The following is an 18,539-nucleotide window of genomic DNA, read 5'->3' as shown; positions in this document are numbered from 1 at the left end:
AGTGTATTACATAGGGTGGATTATACAGTGAAGTGTATTAGCCAGCTAATCTATAATCTTAATTAACGATTGCATCTATGAACTTTTTCCATACTATATACACCACAGGATTTCACATACTGGAGCCAAGCCCTGTAGTTTGTGGTTACAGATTACTACCCTGACAGACTTTAAAAGTTAAAATGTAAAAAAGTTACTTATATTAATCTCCACATTACCCAGAATACTGAGGGCAACTTTTCTTTTAATATGTGTTATTTTTGTGTGTATAAAAATGTAAATTAATAAAAAGAAATCCAAACTGTGTATTTCCTTCATGTACCAGTGGGGGCGCTGTCGGACACGTTCAGGCAGGCTGATCATATGACAGCTGCCTGCGTCCCACTTCCCTTCCCCGCTGGAAAAACGCCACATCTGACAGGGAGGGAAACACAGATCCAACCACAGGGGAGTTTGAACACCGACCTCAAGATGCTGGCTCTAATAAACCGGCTTCTGGACTGGTTCAAGTCTCTGTTTTGGAAGGAGGAGATGGAGCTGACGCTGGTCGGCCTCCAGTACTCGGGAAAAACAACATTTGTAAACGTGATCGCTGTAAGTCTTCAGCTGCTAGCCACCTTGCTAGGGCAGTGCCATTAGCGCTAATAATGGGATAACAGTTAACTAAGCTAGGTCTGTGCTAAGCTGTCTGGCTTTTCGGCTCCAAAAACGATGTAACGTTACTCTGTTGTGACAGCATCCATAAAAACAAACCTGACACTGAGTCAGGTTGTTGGACTTGTGTCAACAAGTCAGCTGAGCTAACTACTAGTTTGCTGCTGGTGGGGTCCATATCGGCTAGTTGCTTACTGTGTTATGATAGTTTAGCATGCTAAACCCAAACACAGCATTCATATATTTGCTTTGACTTAGATTTTATCATTTCCAAAGTGTGGGATCAGTATACGCTGAGTTCAAAGCTGTCAGTGTTTTTCAGTCACCGGGAAGTTAACTTAGAAAAAACATGTTGACCGTTACAGCAACTGCATGAGTTGTAGCCAGACATTCACGTTGCAACACAGTGTGTCACTTTTGTACAAGTTGAAACTGAGCTCCACTAAAATTACTACAATTATTCTTAGGATTTCAGGAGCCTGTTACATATTTAAAAAATAAATAAATCTGTCTTTCAGTTATTGTCGGTGTTGATGCCTGAGACAGATTCCTTCAACACACCAACAACTAGATTAACAGCTTCTAATCATTGTTTGGTGAAGTGTAGCTTAAAACATAAACATAAGCAGTTGAAGCTTTCTGTTGTCACCATCTGACACGACTCCTTCTGCAGTAGCTTTAGATGCAAATTGTGGTTAAAGGTACGCAGACTTTGTGTCTCTTGCTGTGACCTCCTGTGACTTGAGGCTGGAGAGCATCTGAGAGCCATTTCTCTTGTGCAACTCTGCAGGGGTTTCTCAGAACTGGGGTTTCTGATGGAGAAATTTTGCATTAGCTAATTACGAGAAAGCAACTGAGCTTTTGGCAGCATATTGCGTATTGAGGAGTTTCATGGCTTTGTTCAGAGTCGTTTTCGGTTTGCTCTCACAAACTGCACACATGCCTTTTTACTCCATCAGCTCTCTCTGATGACCACATGAGAAGAATAACATATAATGTGAAGAATAAAAAAATTGAATCATAATACTGATAACTAATTGACCTTTTAAACTTGGTGTTACCAAAGTCTGCAGAGAAAGAGTAATGTTAGAGGAAGAGACGCACCTGAGATATGTATCAAACATTTTTAGGTATTTTTTCTGTGCTAAAACTCTGAGACTGTGACAATCTGACCTGTTTTGTTCTGTTATTTTAATATTTTCCATTAATTGATTAGTCAGTCTATGGAAAAATAAGTACTACAACTATTTTGTTAATTGATAAGTGTGCAAGATATGTTTTCGAACGAAAAAGCCAAACATTCAGTGGTTCCAGCTCCTCATTTGTGAAGTGCCTTTCTGTATTTTCTATCATTGTAATCTGAATATCTTTATGTTTTGGATTGTTGGTCGGACAAAACAAGCCATTTGAAGATGTCACCTTGGGCTTTAGGAAACTGTGCCGGTTTTTGGTGCATTTTTCACAATTTTTAGACATTTAATTGACCAAAGAAGCAATCGATTAATCAAGAAAATAAAGGGTAGATTAATGAGTTGATAATGACAATAATTGTTAAAGAAATACAGAATTCCAGTGAAAATCTCAATAGCAAAATCTACCAAGAAAATGTAATGTTTACCAGGCAGCAACAATTTCTGTGTTTAATGTAAGAAAGCAAACCACCAGTGAATAGTTTAAAAGAAGACAATGTGTTGACAGATTTCACAGGTTGTCTAATTGGATGTCAGTGCGCTCTTGGCATCAGGTAACAGAGGCTAGTGTCTGAGGAGGAAGTTGCGTTTGTGGTTGGAACATAATTCTTATCCTTTTATCTCACTGAAGAAGTGAAAAAATGCCAGCCAGTAGCACAAAAGAGTGAGTGAATGGTTGTAGCGTGGGTGGTTCCTCCTTCCTCAGTCATAAGACCGGCTGCACTAATTTCCTCTCAGCCTCATCAGGTGACTCCGGCTAGTCATGTGCTGTGAAATGTGCGTACAGCAGACAGCGCGCGCTCTCTGGTTTACAAAGCAGGGCAGGGATATAAACAGCTTGTGAAGGCGAATGCCACTGTTTCTGTATGCTTGAGTGTTTTTTTGTCCTTCCCACTTCAGTTTGCAATATTCACAAAAGCCAGAACATGTGGAGAAACAGTATTTGGCTTGTTTGTCATTTTGGTGTAAAATGATTTATTCTGTGTTTTGTTGTTTTAGTTTCAAGAGAACATGTTTGATTTTCATCAATACCAGTTCCTGCCCTTTCACAGGTTACACATAAACTCAATTTTTACAGCATGTTGTCTATATGCTGCTTCATTATACTATGTCCATCCCAGCCCACACATGCAGTAAATTGCAGTGATGTTTTCATCAATTGAAAGTCACACACTTTTCTAAGAAATGCCTCACGCTTGTGTCTTTCCTTTCAGTCTGGGCATTTCAGTGAAGACATGATACCGACAGTCGGGTTCAACATGAGGAAGGTCACCAAAGGAAACGTCACTATCAAGGTATTTTAATCTTTCGGCTGTTACTTACATTAGTATTTCCATTTTTAAATTATTGTTTTTGATCCAAAGAAGTAAAATAATGCAACGTTTTACAGAAAACCTCCCAGGTTTATCTGGTGACCCTTTGCAGGGGCCCGACCCCTAGGTTGGTAACCTCTGGACTGAACTAGCTGACTGTATATAAAGTAGTTCACAGTAGCTCCAGCTGGAGCAGCTACAGTAGTAAAATGCTGCTCACACATCAATGCATCAGTATTAACAATCTAATAATGTCAGATAGAATCATATATTAGTTAGTCACAGTGGACATTTACTGCACAACGAATACCTTTGATACTTGAAGTACATTTTACAGCTAAAACGTATGTACTTTTTCTTAAGTGGGATTATGAATGCAGAGTATTTTTACATTGTTGTTTTGATACTTTTACTTAAGTAAAGGATGTGAATACTTTTTCCACCATTGGTTATCACAGTGTAACTGTGATTAGAGAAATGAAACCAAGAAGCTAGAACATGTGAAATTTTACTGAAATTTGAAACAGGAGTATAATCTGATGATTAATTCTGTAGATCTGGGACATAGGAGGGCAGCCAAGATTCAGGAGCATGTGGGAGCGGTACTGTCGGGGAGTTAATGCAATTGTGTGAGTATCCCAGTTTCGATTTTCAAGTTTATCTGAAAAACAAATGAGCGGAAATTGAAATCGACACTTGGTGTTGAACTAGACATACTAGAAATGTATGTCAAACACATTTTACTCATTGTTTCGGTTTTGCTCATTTTTAGGTACATGGTTGATGCAGCGGATCGAGAAAAGGTGGAGGCATCTAGAAATGAGCTTCATAATTTGTTAGACAAACCTCAGTTGCAAGGAATCCCTGTAAGTGTTCTTCAGAAACCAATTTTAAGTTTTGTGATATTTCTGCACGTCATGCAAAACTATGCGTGGGTTCTGTCAACGATTACTTGCTGCAGTTGCAGATTTCAATTCTAATGCGTTTTCAGGTTTTGGTACTCGGTAACAAAAGGGATCTCCCCACTGCTCTAGATGAGAAGCAGCTCATTGAGAAAATGTAAGTATGAAAAACGGCCGCAACGTATCACAGGGGTCTCATTTATAAGTGTTGTGTACGTGCAAAATGGGGCCTGAAAGAGGCGTGTGCCACTTCCCACGCAAAAGTTGTGATCTATGAAAACAAATTTGATGGGAGAATGTGCGCACCTGTATGTAAACTCATGCCTACAAACATTTTGGAGGCCGGGGAAATTGGCGACGCAGATGATGAGGCTGTGAATTGAAGCCAGATCGTATAATGACGCCTCTCCCACATTTAATTTCACTTAATATCAAACTTTAATCATCATAAACATTCAAACCAGCAGTAGTATTTGTACTCGCACTTTTACTGAGCCATAACTATTCCATAAGCACCTTTCAGTTTGAAAAGATTTAAGTCAACTCAAATCTTAAATCAAAGTCAATTCTCAACATTCTCAACAAACTCAATATTTCATCAGCGCTTTCTCACCATCACTTTCCCCACCGCTGGAGCGCAGAGGAGAGGGCCGGACTGTGCGGTAACCAGCTGATGAAATGATGCGGATTCTTTCTGTCATGAAAATGAATGAAAATGTAATTTATTCTTGTTTAGAGTTTTGCTGTAAGAACAATTTGGGATTTAAGATATTATATATAATTATTATTTTATTTTTTTAATCTGTCTGGTTTTGTTTTTTAATCCCACATCATCTGAACAACCTTTATGCTGATGACAGGTTAAAGAATCAGGACCACTTGTGTAAAGTTGTAGTTTACTGTAAAGAACTGGCTCCCTCTGCTGTCAGGTTAAAAACGTGCTGAGAGTTGTGCTCATACCGTAAACTGTGTACCACAAGCTGCAGATGACTGATGATCAGTCTGAATGCACACTTCTCATATCTATTTGTTCATGCACCCTTTTCCACTTCCACAGGAATCTGGCCGCTATTCAGGACAGAGAGATATGCTGCTACTCGATTTCCTGCAAAGAGAAAGACAACATTGGTGAGTTGCAGTTAATGACTGCGGTGTCATTTAGTGTTAACTCAAGGGCCTAATTTCCACTTGGGATTGGAGGGTATTTTTGTCAGCCCCATTTTTTCAGTTTCAGTTTTACTCACCAAAATCTCTCCATAATGTCCTCTTACTGTCCAGCACCAAGAATCCAGATGAGAGAAGAGACGAGCTCATAAAAATGTTGATTCGTTCATCTGAACAATAAGCTTAAATGGCTACTCCACCAGTTTGACTCGTCATGAGGAGTATTACTGACCCTGTGAGAACAGTTGTATAATGTCTTCTGCGGCTCTGGAGCAGCTCTCCAAAGTCTGAGTCGCTATGGAGTTGCATTATGGGAATCGTTGGATTCAGCATACTAGAGACTGAAAGTCAGGATATGTCGGCCTCTGCTGCTTAGATTTAGACCATTCTTTTTTAATTTGCCTCTAGTGAGTCCCCCAATTCAGCAGCAAGCAATTAAAGTTTTTTTTTTTGGCGTCCGGGATTCGCCTCTCAGGATACATGCAGCCTGACAAGAAGACTGCTTGTGGGTGAAAAAAGTACTTTTAACTCGTTTGCATGTTTTTGGGCTAAAAAAAGAGAAATGTTATCAAATGTTTTATTTACTGTTGCTATCCTCATAAAAAGACACTGCAGTGGAGCATCAGTCAAAGATGAGGCAGAAAAGGGCCGATATCTTTGTCATGTTGTTATAAAGACGCAAATACAACAGTGTCAGGGCTGTTAAGGAAACTAAACATGATATTACGTTGGTTAATACATTAATAATGCAACAAGTTACACAGCATTTAATTGATTCATTAATGACTTTTATTTCTTTATTAGATTTTTCCATTGTTATGGAAAGCACAATTACAGATTTTATGTTTAAAAACATCTGGTTTCATTGTGTCACTTTCACTTCTGACACCAAACCTACACCCTTAAGAGAGGGGAACCATTATGGCAAGTACTAAATGCGATTATAATAGTGTTTTAAGGGGAGTCTGTGGAGCAAAATTTGTATGCAATCAGATCATGTGTTGCTAGTGAGTTATGCTGAATCATCAGAGATGCCAGAGTCATAAATCGATCCTCGGACTGACCCAGATGACTTCTTTCATTCCAGATATCACACTTCAGTGGCTCATCCAGCATTCAAAATCCAGGAGGAGCTGAAAATGCAGGAGGTGTTTTCCAGCTGTGTTTGCCATGTTGCTGTCATGCCACACGCCCGTCACTCTGCGATGATCTACAGCCGTATCTTCAACTCACATGCTGCTCTGCTCGTGTCACACAATCTTTTCTCGCCCCCTTTTCACCTTGTGATAATGTCACAAATCCTGAGCAATGCACTACTAAAAATGTCATTCCAATATCAAATTTAAGGAATGTAATTGGCATTATACGTCCTGTAAAGCTGTACTTTAACTTGTAGTAAGAACCTAATTTCTGATCTACTTCTTACTATTCAGGCATTACCCGTTTGATCAATACCCAGTGGTTTATAACACTAATCTTGGGTATACAACGACAGCCTCTTGAAGAAGGGTCGACTCTGTCAAACAGGCCTCACATAATGAGAAACGTGCTTCACACAGTCAGATATGATGCCAGGAGATGGCTGATGTGGACATGCAGGTGTTCCCATTTCTGTCAAACTCTGCTCTGTGATTGTCTTTGATGACTGTCACCTTTCGCTTGATCAGGTTTTCTTCTTTCGAGGACGTGTGTTGTTTTAGAAAATTGTGCATTGAAGCAGGTCTGTACAAATATCAAGCTAGTATGATTTTTACTGATGTGAGATGTGCGTGTATGAATATATGATTCTATTTAAAGTCTGAATGTACTACAAGTAAAGCTGTATGGGGCTGCGTGGTTCATATTGGCCTAAGTAGCCTCAGTGGAATGATGTCCTTTGTGCTGCCTCGAGGCTGAGAGAGTGGCAGAATTCAAAGTGCCTTGTGCAATGTCTCTCACCTCTGAAGCAAAGCAGCGTGCAAGGTGTGCCTACCTGGGTAGAGTGAAGAAAAACACCCCTTCAATATGTTCAAGAAATAAAAAGGCATGCTTTTTAATTTAGACATTGTCCTGTTATTTGTATACCAACTTTTGAACTATCAAGTTCAAGTTCTTTACTGTCATATGCACAACAACAGCAGTCCTTGGCAATGAAATTCTTAATTCTCAGGCTCCCTCCAACAATGCTCAAACTATATTAAAAGATCACGCAAGTAAAAGAATCTAAGACATAAAATAGTGCCGAAGTTAATATAGGCAGGTTTTGGACTGGTAAGAACAGGATTGTAGACAGTGTACTCTATTTTGATCCAGTCATTGCAAGAGTATCTTTATTTTAAATTGAGCTGGTCTCTGTGTGGTCAGTTTTACAGAGTCAGTGTTAAATACTAGTAGCTATAACGCAATGTAAAAATAAGGACCTCTGCTCAGGTTGAAGCTGGTTGGAGCTAAGCAGGGGGTTACTTTAGGTCACCTAACTCCATGTACTAGTAACAGGTGCAATAAAACTTACAGCAGAGTCAATCAAGTACAGGTTGAACACACCCACACAGTCCTGGCAAGAGGTCTAGTCAGGCACAGTGAGAACACCTGTGCAGGTGTGGCATGGGATTCACAAAATCCCATTAAAGAATTTCTGACATTTAACTGCACTTCCTGCTATGACAGGTAAAAGGTCTGTATTTGTTATTGAGCCACCTTTGATAAACCCTTGTGACCTATTTAGTCAGTGGATTTGGGTAGTAAACAAGAGCCACACTCCTTATGTTTTCTTTTATAAAAGTGTGTCAATTGCTGTGCTGTTAGTGGCGGTGGTTTCAGCCCAGTGGCACCCCTCTGCTGTAGATCTCTGTAGGATCTCACAGTCCAGTAAGCCGTTCATTCTACTATTAAAAGGTTTGTAATCCATCTAGTCATGTCCCCGCCACCCAAAAATGTGTTTTGCTTAATGTTACTTGGATGACCTTCACTGTGCAGGATGATGTATGTGCAGGAGTTTGACACTAGAAGGATGTTTTCAAATTCATCTTCTGATGGTAGGAAAGTTTCTCTGTGCTCACCTGAAATCTGAGTTTAAGATGTATTTTAAGATGTATATGTATGAGATGGTTTGGTTTAAGAAACTGGCATGGTTCAATATGCAGTTTATGCAAATGAGATGTGGGAACTTGAATCCTCCAGAGCACATACAGTGAGAATGAACAGGAAACATCTTGTGACCAGTAGTTAAACTAAAAAAATATTTGCATAGCAAGTTTTTGTTATTAATGGATATTAACTGGTTTATACAGGTTTAGTAAATTATTTATTAGCAATCAATAAAGCCCACACTTGGGGTCTTATTAGAGAGTGTTACCAATATTTCTAATTATGCAAATTAAAATTTCTACTCGACTGCCTCCATTTGGTTTACATTTGCGTTTTGTAACTTTGATTCAAATTTTTCAGTTTTAAAGCTCTGCACCACTGAACGTTTCACCCTTGTGGCTGTTTTCTATTGGCGCAGAAGTTAAATTAAGACACGTCAGAGGTGCCACGGAACGCGACCAAGAGATTGACAGCTCTGCGGCCAATCGCAGGAGGAGCCCGCTACGTTCTTTTGAGTGACGACACAAGGGACGACCCAATCACGCCACAGGATCTGACAGGGGCTGGTCTGTTGACAGGAAGCGTGTGAGGCGGATTCACTCAGCCTCCCCGGGCTTGTAGTTTAGCCTAGCAAACAGGGTTTCACGTTCGTTCACCCCTCGGAGGTGTGTGGAAATTATGCGTTTTAAGATCGACCCGGATCAAAGATGCAATGGAGGTCAATAGTAGTTGGTCTTGTCGTATTGAGACTCTCCCTCAGCTGTGTGCTGTGGCTAGCCTTCGGACTCGGACCTAACGTTAGCTGGGGGTTCAACTTCCACCTGAGTTTCAGTTTGCACAAATTAGACTTGTTATTCAGGGAGGAAAAAGGGACCGACCCGAGGGGCAACTCGTGGTCTCAACGGATACACGGGCACAAGTATGACGAGACGGCGAGCACCTGTGGGAAGGTGGGAGAGGAGTCACTCAAGAGATCCTACCTGAGCTTCTTCGATGGCAACAAGGACGAGTACGTCCGGAGGTACAGCTCATTCCCGGACACGCTGAAAGTGAAGATGAAGGGCATGGCCAAAGAAATGTTCTACTTTGGATATGACAACTACATGAAATACGCCTTTCCCGAGGACGAGCTGAATCCCATTGACTGTGAAGGGAGGGGACCAGACGTGCTAAACCCGTGAGTCATGCAAAGCTGTCCAGACTACCTGAACTGACAGGCACCTGCTGGTCATTTCCATCCTAACTGTCCTCTGCTGATTGTGCTATTTGCATTTACTTTGTAATCATATTAGCTAGCAGTGTAATCCTGCTGCTCTCAGTGCTGCCCACTGCTGCTCAGTAAGGAACAGGTTATGTTTGCATTAGACTGTCCAGTCGGTCCCAAACTGGGATCCAGGTGTCATTTAAAGGGTCTTGATGTGGTTCCAGGGGGTTTCTGTCGCATTGAGGAGCTGTTTAACTTCTTCATCACTTCATTCATTTGAAATTAGGTTAGTGAGACCATATATATATGTATATATATGTATATATATACAGAGAGAGAGAGAGAGAGAGAGAAACATTAGGACTGCAACTAACGATTCTTTTATTATCAATTAATCTGCTGATTATTTAATCAGTTCATTGTTTGGTCTATTAACCAGGAAAAATGCCCATCATATTTTCCCAGAGCCCCAGGTGACATCTTCAAATTGCTTTTGAAGATGGTACACCTAAACATCCAAAACCTAAAGAGAATCAGTTTATTATCAAAAAGGACAAAGAAAACCAGCAAATATTTAAATTTGACAAACTGGAGCCAATAAGTATTATTTGAATGATTAATCGATTATCCAAATTGTTGCTGATTAATTCCATGATGATCAACTGCTTGGTTAATCGACCAATTGTTCCGAATTGTTGATCCGAATGCTTTTGTAAATCTAGTCTTTCAGTTTTATGCACAGACTGATCACCTGTGCATTTTATTCCCCTGTGCTGAATACTGAAACCTAGAGACTAGACTTCCACTACAATTTGCCATCTAATCAATCGTTTCACTCCTCATACTGTTATCTTAAGCTTTCAGGGTCAGCTGTTGTCCAGTTTGTATACAAAGTAATACTAATGCAGTCACTGTATGAAGTGTGTAATAGACAAAAAGTAAAAGAGGTTAAGATATGGTAACGTTCTAACAGAAGCAAATTTGATATGTCACATAAAAGCAGGTCTGCATGTTTTTAAAGGACAGCCATAGAGGTATCTATGCAGGTAGTCTTGTCTTTTTGTGCCAAGGTTTTGAGATATCAGCCTCTGTGATCTCTGCTGCCACCTAAATACAATGAGGGTGACTGGATTTCTTTTGTGGTGCTAAAAACATTGAAACATAACAATCGTACTTTCTATTCAAGAAAAAAATGCCACAAGATGATGAATGCTGTTCCTACTTAAGGCCGGTTATAATAACTGATTAAGTTTTAGGGGCTTGGTGGCAAAATCCTTGTTTCCAGTTCTTTAGATGCAGCAGAGAAGGAGGTGTGGGGGTTTTGGGGTTTCCCAGAAGAAAAGGTTCAGTTAAATGTGTATCTATTGGTATGTGAAAACCCCAAAACATTCTTTATCATCTGCAGCTGCAGAGTCAGCAATGTTATCCATTAACATTCCTCTCAGTCACATAATAGAAATGGAACTTTTGCAATGAGGTTTTGTCTTCAGCTGAAATGAAAGCAGATGACAGATAGAGCTGCAACAAAGTAATGTCGCCTGTACTACAGCTAGAATGATTATCGTCAACATATGAGTAATCATTGTCATTTTTCAAACAACAAGGCCAAACATTCATTACTTCCAGCTTCTCAGTTGTTAGAGTTGCTGCTTTTTTATGTCATATTTAATAACACGTTTTGGACATTTGGTCGGGCAAAAGACGTCACCTTGGGCTTTAGGAAATTGTGTTGGACAGTTTTTACTGTTTTATAGACCAAATGATTAATTGAGAAATGATTAATTGAGAAAATAATTGGCAGATTAATTGATAATGACAGTAATTGTTAGTTGCAGTCGTAGCCTGTACTGACAATAACTATGTCATAAGGGAGAACAACCACCCTTAGTCTTCAGATCAGCTCTGCGATTGTTTTAAAATTCTCAGTCCTGAACTGTTTGCGATGTGATATCAGACGATTCAAGATGGAAACCCTCCAGTTAGCAGGATTTTACATGTTTTTTAATGTGGTGTTTCTGTCCGTCCTGTCTGCTTAGATAGAGCTGCTCTCATATCTAAACACTTTGTTGTTGGATTTAAAATATGCTCTTTGTTTTGAGATCTGTTAAATCTTTCTCCCTCACCACTGAGTCTGTTCCACTGCTTTCATTTCAGGTCAAACATCAACATAAACGACGTCCTGGGGAACTACTCCCTTACACTGATCGACACCTTAGACACCCTACTGGTGAGTTATACTCAGTTACTGTGAGTCACTTTAGGTTACACAGTGTCCTATGTCCTAATGTATTTTACCGACTGATTAGTTTTGGCATTTGGCTACATATTCACTTCATATATGAGATTGGAAAGCAGCTTAATCCACTATTGTGAGGTTTAAAAATGTTTACATGGTCTTAACATCACCTGTTTTGCAAAAAGTGGTGTTTAGTCATACATTCAGTGGCATGGTGGCACAGTGGTTAACACTTCCTGTGTCGTGGGTTTTCTGCCACAGTCAAAAATTCCCTTTACATGGAGTTTCTAAACTGCCCGTAGGCATGAGTTTCTGTATCAGCCCTAAAACTGACAGTCCAGGGTGCCTCCTTTGTGCTGTGCTCAGCTCCAACATCCACAAACCTTAACAAGAAAAATGAAGTAGTGATAGACTCTTTTTATGAAGTTGTAACTGGATGGCTCAAATGATCAATCTCTTTTATAATAGTTATGGTGTGCAAAATACCTGGAAGCCATTCAGTAGTTATGTGACCAAAGAAGCCTGTTTATACAGTATACTGTAGTTACATAATGTGGTGTTTCTCCACAGGTGCTTGGCAATGTGACAGAATTCCAGAGAGCTGTCAGGCTGGTTATAGATACTGTGTCTTTTGACAAGGACTCAACTGTGCAAGTTTTTGAGGCAAACATCAGGTACAAATGTTGCTACTATTTTCAGAGTCATACACAAGAAGAAACTGTCCAGCTGGCTGAAGATACAGAGGCTGAACAGGCTAAATCCTGAAGTTAAAAGTGTATCAACATGGTTTAGATGAGCGTTTTGATGTGCATTTCAGTAAACAACATTCTCGAAACTCTTAATTATTTCAAAGAGTGAAGGTTTGAAGACACAAATCTTGTTAGAGTCTCTTAAACACTTCAGTTTCAGAGAACTGCTTCAGCTGGACAGTCATCTGTTTTTTATCTATCCTTCACCGAATTTAACCATTTGACCAATTGATGACTGCATCCACTTTCTTAACATACTCAATAAACATACATTATGAATAAAGTTGCTGTTCAATCTTTTGAAGCAAAACAAGGACAGAAGTGAAATAGGGACTCTACAAAGTCTACAAACACCTGATCAAGTTTGATTATGAAAGCCAAAATCTTACGATGATGTCCATCATGATAAGCAATTTGACGTACGTTCATATGTACACAGATATCATGATCATGCCTTTTTTTTCCTGTTGTTACTGTGTGGAACCACATTGTAATATTTCTGTTCTCTTTGAAGGATCCTGGGAAGCCTTATCTCATCTCACATCCTGCTGACGGACCCAAAACATCCCTTTGGCCAGGTGGGCTTTGAGGGTTACGATAATGAGCTGCTTCACCTGGCTCATGACTTGGCTGTCCGCTTGCTGCCGGCCTTTGAGAACACCAGCACAGGCATCCCTTATCCCAGGGTGAGTGAGACCGCTAGTGAGTGAGACCGCACACAAGGTATTCAGACAGTCACTTATCATGTGAGTGAAACTGACCTCCTACAAACCACACTGTAAAGACTGATATGTCACTCAGCATCTTTATTCATTTGTGTCTTAAATGCAGGTGAACCTGAAGACTGGAGTTCCTCCTGACAGCATCAATGAGACTTGTACTGCAGGAGCCGGATCCCTGCTGGTGGAGTTTGGGATTTTGAGCCGCCTGATTGGAGACTCCACATTTGAGTGGGTCGCCAGACGAGCTGTCAGAGCTCTGTGGAGCCTGAGGAGCAACGAAACCGGTCTGTTAGGTAAGTACAGCTGAGTAGTTACAGGAAAAGACTGTTTTGCTGTCTTTTTTTATGATGCCTATAATTATCATAAAATTTAAAGCAACGTTCTGTGATTTCTACCTGTAATTCTTTAGGGAACGTAGTTAATATCCAAACAGGCCAGTGGGTTGGCAAGCAGAGTGGCCTGGGTGCTGGTATGGACTCCTTCTATGAGTATTTGCTCAAATCGTACATCCTTTTTGGTGAGAAAGAGGACTATAGGATGTTCCAAGCTGCTTATGAGAGCATTCAGAACCACATGAGGAGAGGGTGAGTCCCACACTGAAAGAATGTGACACTGTATGCATTAGGGAGCTTCACATTAGGTTGTGCCTGAAACTATCGTGGCTATGTAAATGAATCTCTGCCTAGGATTGGCCAAACAAAGAGGAAATAAAACTGCTGACGGTTTCTGGTATTCTTTGTCTCACTGAAGGATGTGGAAAGTTGAATACTGAGACTTTAGGCAGTCACGAGATGTCTGATGGGACATCAGCATTCACACAGAAACACGAACACTTTCTTTCTCCTCAGCAGCCACTGATAAGTAGCCTTTGAGCAACGGACACAAGCTTCACTAGCCTAGTTTAGCTGGTCAGTGGCCAACAGTAGAAGAGTGCAGACACACTGTGGTTCCTTCTGTGTACAAATATATGTTGAAAATACCATTTTCGTACTCGACTCTCCATTCTACATCAAGCAATTTCAAAAGATTGACTGAGTAATGTGACGTATTGTGAAACTTCTTCTGTACTCTCTTCTTTTTCCAGGCGAGAGTCATGCAATGAAGGAGAGGGTGACCCGCCTCTCTACGTTAATGTGAACATGTTCAGCGGTGAGATAATGAACACCTGGATTGACTCCCTCCAGGCCTTCTTTCCTGGGCTGCAGGTTAGATTATGCCCCTTTCAGCTATGACAGAACATATATTGAAGTGTAAAATATGTGCTGTGGTGTTCAGCTAAAGACAGGTGTTTACCACTCTGTGTACTAGGTGCTGAATGGGGATGTAGATAATGCCATTTGCCTGCATGCCTTCTACTATGCCATCTGGAAGCGCTTCGGGGCTTTGCCAGAGAGATACAACTGGCAGCTGCAGGCTCCTGATGTGCTCTTCTACCCTTTAAGACCAGAACTGGTGGAGTCAACCTATCTGCTCTACCAGGTAACTGTGCTGACTTGCTGTAACACAGCATTAGAGGTGGTGGTTTGTTGCATGTAATTCTTTTCAGTTACTCAAGAGTTATTTATTTGTCCTCTTCATTGTCCTACAGGCGACCAAAAATCCTTTCTATTTGCACGTTGGAATGGATATTCTTCAGAGCCTTGAGAAAAATGCCAAAGCCAGGTGTGGATCACGTATTCCTTTTTGGCAGTTTTAGGATTGCTTTGATATGTCTACTTTAAACTGAGCTGTGTCATTTGCAGATGTGGGTACGCCACTCTCCACCATGTCGTGGACAAATCCAAAGAGGATCGCATGGAGAGCTTCTTCCTCAGTGAGACATGCAAATACCTTTACCTGGTAAGTTACAGCCTGAGCGTGACATAAAGCTGTGTTATATGTGGATATGAGAGCACAATGTGACACTAGATATGTGATGATTGTAATACCAAGCTATTGCAATAGACTAAAAGTTATCTTTTCCTAGATTTAAAGAGTGCAATTAACTGTTCTAGCAGAACAAAATGGTCATTATAACCTAAGTTATTGCTGCAATCAGTGAAAAATAGATAGAAATTTGTTTCCACAGAAACAGTGCATTATGTGAGCCTCCACAACAAAGATACATTTACATACAACAACATGACACAAATAAACATGAATACATTTATACAGAAACATAATGTGTTCGTCAGTCCTTCACTATTTCCTAGAGCTCAAGGTAGCATCCTGAAATTGCTTGTTTTGCAGTTTCAAACCCAGAGATATTTACAGATATTATTCACAATGATATAATACAGATAAACGCTGCAAATCCCAACATTTGACAAGCTGGAAACAGAAAATATTTAGCTTTTTTTGATAAATTGATTATTGATACCTCTTAATAACATAATTAGATACCTTCTAAATGTTAATGGCAAGGTATTTAATCAAAAATATCATCTTATTTGATTTTGTTTGTGTCAGACAGCCTTTGTCAGAATAAAACTCAGGCCCACGTTTGGCTCAACTCTCTCTATATTGTCATATAAACACAACAACTCTTGCTTTGCAGCTGTTTGATGAGGACAACCCACTTCACAAATCCGATAACAAGTACATCTTCACAACAGAGGGCCATGTTGTACCTATAGACAAGCGCTTCAGGGAGAAACAGTGGAATGACTTGTTTCCTTGTGAAGAGGGAGTGCTGGCAGAAAGACAGCCAAACAACCGGCCACCGCCTAGTAACATCAGCAATGTAAGGCCGTCATCCTCGCCCAGCACTATTGTCAGTGTCATGTAACAAAACTTGTATTGTAATAAAACTTCTCAACGTAAGTACACTCTTTCTTCCTTTTCTCTCAATCTGCAGTGCAACAAGATCCCAGAGGAGCGACGGTACACTCTGCCATTGAAGAGTGTCTACATGAGGCAGATCGATCACATGGTGGGCCTTTTCTGAGTAAGAGGATGCGCGTGGTGACGTTGGCACGAACGGGCCTTCAGCACAGCCCCTCAGGTGCGAATGCAGTGAGGTTTAAAAGGATCCACTGTTGGGTCAAAATCCTCGTCCCGTCTGTTCTGCCGCTCAGGATCCAGGCAGGAAACTGACACTAAAGGAAACCTGAGAAAGCAGCTTGATTACTTGCTGTATTCATTAAGACTGTGTGTGTGTGAGCGTGTGGGGGGGTGTTTTTGGTGGGTGAACAACTTTTCTCCTGGAAAATGAGAACCTCATTACTTTTTGGCTGTTGACGAATTGAGATCGTGTAAGTGGTTTTAGAATTACTGGTGTTTTTTTTTTTTTTTGTGGAGGAGTTTGTTCAGGTATATGTGTGTGAGATTGTGTGCGTGTCTGTTTGTGTGTATGCATGTTTGAAATTGCAGCTGAGCTGTGAATCATAATATTGTGTTTATGGGAACAGTGCCATCTAGCCACACATATGTAAAATGTATAGCCTATAAAAACACTCACCTCTGAAACGTCTCTCTAAACACGATGATTAGTGCCTCTTTGCAGTTGATTCACTTGACTACATCAGTGTTTTTTACTTAAGGGCTGAACATTAACAGATACTGTTTTAAAGTGCCTTTCATTTTTCTTGATCTTTCTGGATGCTGTACAGTGCATATTAGTCACGAACGACATTGTCAGTTTCAGTATTTTTGGAGGCCACTGTTGATATTGCACAATAGGTGTCATTCCATGTGTATGTACAGTTTTACACTGATTATGACATTGAGCTCCTTTTTTTCTTTTTTTTTTAGACATGACGAAACAAGCCATAAAATTGTATTTTTTAATGTTAATGGGTGAAAACATGTTTGTTTTCCATAATTTTTCTGTCAGATTTAGAACACATTGTTTATTCTCGTTTAGATGGAAGTTGTCATTTGCAGTTCTTCTGTCTGTTTCTCTTAATTGCACATCGTCATACCTATTAATTTTCATTTGGTGAGAACTCAGGGTTTAAAGGAAAAAACAAACAAAAAAAATCAATGAATGCTTTCATAAAAAAATCAAACTTTCTTGAAATGTCTTCGGATAGTCTTAGGTATTTATATTGCAAATCTTACAAACTTACAAACTACAAACTATCTGAGGTTAAAGAAGAACCACACTAAACTGAAGTACACTTGTACTGTGAATATTCAATATTGTTCCACACAGACACAAAAAGTGATGATGTCTCCTTGACTGTGATGTTTGATTCATGTACAGCTCTACGGAGGTATGTTTTCTCGACTGGTTCATCTCTTACCGAACATCCTGAGCGTCCGTAAAGCTCAGCAGAGCTTCAGGCAGCAGGGCTCGATTACATCACAACATTGGCTTCTTCTTTGGCTTTGGGAGACAGCTGTTCATATTCTCTATATTCATAGTGTTGCCTGAACTGCTCCAGGCCATTGGAGTGACATTTCTGAGTTATCGAACTGGCCAACATCACACCAACCACTTTGTCTCAGATTATCTTTAAAGGAATAGTTTGACATTTTGGGAAATACACTTGCTGGGAATTAGATGAAACTATGAAGCTACCGCCAGCAGCTGATGAGGTTAGCTTACCGTAGTACAAAGACAGGAAACAAGGGGAAATGGCTAGCCTAGCGCTGTCCAAAGGTAATAAAATACACCTACCAGCACCTCTAAAGCTCATGAATTATGTTATAGCTCCTTTGTTTAATTTGCACAAAAACAAACTAGCTAGCTGTTTACCCCTTGTTTTCCAGCCTTTGTGCTAAGCTAAGCTACAGCTTTAACCAGCAGCTGGCTGTAGCTTGATATTTACTGTACAGACGTGAAAGCAGAATAGATCTTCTCATCTAACTGTCGGCAAGAAAGTGAATAAGTGTATTTTCCAAAATGTCAAACTATTCCTATCTGTCTAAAATGAAAGGTGAAGGCTGTTCAATCCTAAACATGACAGAAAAGGAACCTGAAATATTCTGTGAAATTAATAAATGACAGATTATGAACAAGACATTGCTGTGTTGGTTTTTATTTGTGAAAAATGGAAAAGTACTCAGTTTTCTACAGAAGCTTTAATAGGTTTAATCAAGGTTTACAATTATTGGTTTCTGTACAGGATAGATGGCTCGAAGGCCTGTGGATTCACTTAACTTTTAGACAAGGATTTTTAAATAGAAGTATATTACATCTACCACCCAGCAGTGTTATAGATCCACATGGTATCACCACACTTCATGAACTGTCAGAAAACAGTTTAATTATATACACTGGCCCTTTTCAACTATTGCAAAAAGTTACATTTTCTAACATAAAAATTCTATCCTTACCTGTTTGAATTGTGTCTCAGTTTCTGTACATATAAAAGCCATTTCTAGTGACAAGTTCTCTTTAAATCTCTAACAGA

The 18,539-nt window shown here is 39.9% G+C and overlaps 2 protein-coding genes across 3 annotated transcripts; both read left to right on the top strand.

Annotated features, from left to right (window-relative positions):
• The first annotated feature begins 432 nt into the window (after window positions 1–432).
• arl8ba (ADP-ribosylation factor-like 8Ba) lies at window positions 433–7,263 on the top strand. Its single transcript, XM_070902371.1, has 7 exons — window positions 433–594; window positions 3,059–3,139; window positions 3,713–3,786; window positions 3,930–4,023; window positions 4,149–4,216; window positions 5,117–5,187; window positions 6,311–7,263. The coding sequence occupies exons 1-7, from the start codon at window positions 472–474 to the stop codon at window positions 6,358–6,360; spliced, it is 561 nt and encodes a 186-aa protein (XP_070758472.1). The 5' UTR covers window positions 433–471; the 3' UTR covers window positions 6,361–7,263.
• Window positions 7,264–8,996: 1,733 nt separating this feature from the next.
• Window positions 8,997–16,854, top strand: edem1 (ER degradation enhancer, mannosidase alpha-like 1). 2 transcript variants are annotated; one of them, XM_070902943.1, is made up of 12 exons: window positions 8,997–9,466; window positions 11,648–11,720; window positions 12,300–12,403; window positions 12,993–13,164; window positions 13,310–13,493; window positions 13,610–13,784; window positions 14,285–14,405; window positions 14,509–14,679; window positions 14,789–14,862; window positions 14,943–15,039; window positions 15,737–15,922; window positions 16,037–16,854. In XM_070902943.1, exons 1-12 carry the CDS (start codon window positions 8,997–8,999, stop codon window positions 16,124–16,126), a joined length of 1,917 nt encoding a protein of 638 aa, XP_070759044.1. In that variant the 3' UTR covers window positions 16,127–16,854. The 2 variants fall into 2 exon arrangements, with proteins under 2 accessions (XP_070759044.1, XP_070759043.1); XM_070902942.1 differs by having other exon boundaries at window positions 15,737–15,952.
• The last annotated feature ends 1,685 nt before the right edge of the window (window positions 16,855–18,539 follow it).

This window comes from Enoplosus armatus, chromosome 3 (assembly GCF_043641665.1).
Source record: "Enoplosus armatus isolate fEnoArm2 chromosome 3, fEnoArm2.hap1, whole genome shotgun sequence".
NCBI classification, from domain to species: Eukaryota; Metazoa; Chordata; class Actinopteri; order Centrarchiformes; family Enoplosidae; genus Enoplosus; species Enoplosus armatus.
Note: the sequence above shows the minus strand (reverse complement) of the source record. Positions and strands in the feature narration are given on the sequence as shown.